Source organism: Hordeum vulgare, chromosome 3H (assembly GCF_904849725.1).
Source record: "Hordeum vulgare subsp. vulgare chromosome 3H, MorexV3_pseudomolecules_assembly, whole genome shotgun sequence".
NCBI classification, from domain to species: Eukaryota; Viridiplantae; Streptophyta; class Magnoliopsida; order Poales; family Poaceae; genus Hordeum; species Hordeum vulgare.
In genome coordinates, this window is record NC_058520.1 from 582,353,912 (window position 1) to 582,356,526 (window position 2,615).

Genomic DNA, 2,615 nt, shown 5'->3' on the forward strand with positions numbered 1-2,615 from the left:
ACGGTGCAAATTAATAGTCAAATAGGGATGCTCGACTTGTAGACAATGTTAACCAGCGAGGGTTCTACCAAGCACATGGTCCAACCTTCTCGGCTGCATGCCCTCCGCTTATCAAATTGAACAAATGCATGCAATGTGACGACCATCGCGTCTTCTAGTGCAACCACCGTACCCGCGAGTCCGATCGCGCCATGCTTGTCAAGGCCTTCGACGAGCCTCGCACGCCTCCGTCCCTGGCCAAATCTTCCTCTTCCACCCCGACCCCGACGCATCGTCCTGCACTCCTGCTCACCCCCCTGCTCCCCTCGCTACCATCGCGACGGCAGCCGCCGCCCATGACCGAGGCTTCTTCCATCTCCTCTTGGGGATCTGGAGGAGCTCCAGCGGTGGCTCGAGAGACCGCCAGGGCCACGCCGACGGTCAGTTCCAGTAGCACCAGATCGAGGGGAGAGAGGAGTGGCATGGCACCATTGCGCCTCCAGCCGCCGCTAAGCACCCATTGATCTCGAAGGAGGGGGTGGATCGAGCGAATTGGGGCAGACGGAAAAAATTTGGTGGGTGAAGAAGCGGATCGACTAGAGAGGCAGAGAGATAAGGTGGGATGGCGAGAAAAAAGTGACCTCGTTCGTGGGTTGAGTCGGAGCAGTTTCTTTTGGCTGTGGATCTTGAACGTACGCTGAGTAGGCGTTCGATTTTGGGCTGCTGCGGGCGTGGCCCATCGTGCGATGGTTGTGTAGGAGGGGAGGAGGTGGGGCATCCAATGAGGTTGAACCATTACGACTACACATCCCCTTTAATAATAGAAGATATATTTTGATCACTGCATTTGTGTATTGATGTGCTGCTCATTCTGCAAAGAGAGGTGCTGGCCTATTGTACCCTCGTATCATTTATAAATTGACAAGTTTAATAGGTTGATACAAACGTTGTTATAGTATTGTTTACTTATGCAAGCATGCATTTTTGGTTTTGAACAAAAACATGAGCTTCTGGATGGGTGAGGGGGCACTGGTAAAATATTATCAAGTAGGATGTAAAAGGTGAAGTTTTTAGCATTAAATAAGTTTAATACTGTTTGATATGACTAATTTCATTACCTGTAAATTAAACTTCCTACTGACCACTTTGTCTAATTTTGTCGGTTTGGCCAAGTTTGTCACTGCTTGAATTAATTGTTGTACTGTTAATTTGTTTTTCATCGGTTTGGCTCTTTTTTTGCCCTAAATTATGAAGTATACACATATATAATCACAATGATGCAAATGCCAGGTCAACCTCCTTTTTTAAAAATAAATATCATTGCAGTATACATTAAAAAAATACATTCAAATATTTATACGATCAGTGAACAAGCTTTTATAAATTCCTTGAGTTGAGATTGTGGTATTGAAAACCCTTTGAGGAAGGGTAAAAACCTACATCAAAAAGAGTCACCATGTCCTCAGTTTGGGCAAAAACTTCCTAAATTGTTCGTCTGAATTTTTTTTGTCACTCTGATAAACCGCCTACAGGTATCGAAAAGGTGCTATAGCCGGGGTATCATGTTCTTAATGGACGTACAGGATAACCGGGGGTACCGACCCCCGGCCCCGGGACCTAAAATCCTACAGGTATTCTCATCATCTACTTTTCCTAGCTAGAGTAGAAGGGGATTAGCATTTCAGCCATCCATCACAAGGAGCGATTGATGAGGCCAAGCACGACGACCAAACCCAGCAAGAGCAGGTGATCCGCCTCCGGCGCCACCCTCAGCGTCAGCACGTCCTCCCCCAGCACCACCCCCGCCGGCGTCTGCTTCCTAGCCACCTCCGCCACCACCGCGCCATCGACGCCGCTGACTTTGTACTCGTACTTGCGCGCACAGCACCCGTCGATCTTATAGCACGTCCCCGCGCCGCCGTGCATCGCCACGGCCGCTCCGCCCTTCTCGGCCCGGCGCACAGTGAACCACGGCGTCGCCTCCTCCTGGCTGCCGTTGTGGGTGCACCGGCAGACATCCCACCTCCTGAACACGCCAAATCCCTTGCGTCTGATCCTGATGAGGGCGTTGCCGGCGCGGTCCATGAAGAAAACCTCGCGGCCGCCCCTGCAGCCGTAGTTGTCGACGCGGAAGGCGACGGTGCCGTCGGGCCCGTACACCGTGCAGCCGTTGCCGTTGAAGACCAGCGACTTCATCCACACTGTGTACTCCTGCTGGCTCCGTTGATAATCGGAGGACGATGGTGAGCCCGCGGCAGAGAGGGGCTGGATTTTGGCCATTGACCGGAGAGATTGCTCTGCCTTAACGTTGCGACGAGATGAGTTGAGATGATTGGGATGATTGGGATGGTGGGCGTTCAGTGGCTGGTCTGGCATATTTATAGGTGCTTCAATACGGGTTAGTTTATGGCGCTGTACGCGTCACTGGTTAGGATAGAATAGTGCTACACCAAAGTTGTTTATGCTCCATCTAGCACTACACTAGTCAGCATGCAGTTGCTGCCACGTTTAATTAATGCGTTGTTTGTTTGGGCTAAAACCTTTTAGCATCACATGACACTACAGCATAGCGATAGAAGGTAACGGAACTTTCAGAAATACTGCCTAATATTTCTATGTATGTTTTTGCTATTTCT

The 2,615-nt window shown here is 50.1% G+C and overlaps 1 protein-coding gene across 1 annotated transcript; it reads right to left on the reverse strand.

Annotated features, from left to right (window-relative positions):
- Positions 1 to 1,671: 1,671 nt before the first annotated feature.
- LOC123440767 (protein LURP-one-related 11-like) lies at positions 1,672 to 2,259 on the reverse strand. Its single transcript, XM_045117315.1, has one exon. The coding sequence runs from the start codon at positions 2,257 to 2,259 to the stop codon at positions 1,672 to 1,674; it is 588 nt and encodes a 195-aa protein (XP_044973250.1).
- Between the last annotated feature and the right edge of the window lie 356 nt (positions 2,260 to 2,615).

What these genes read in the sequence shown, in the direction of transcription:
- LOC123440767 (XM_045117315.1), bottom strand. Translation starts at nt 2,259, where the DNA reads ATGGCCAAAATCCAGCCCCTCTCTGCCGCGGGCTCACCATCGTCCTCC.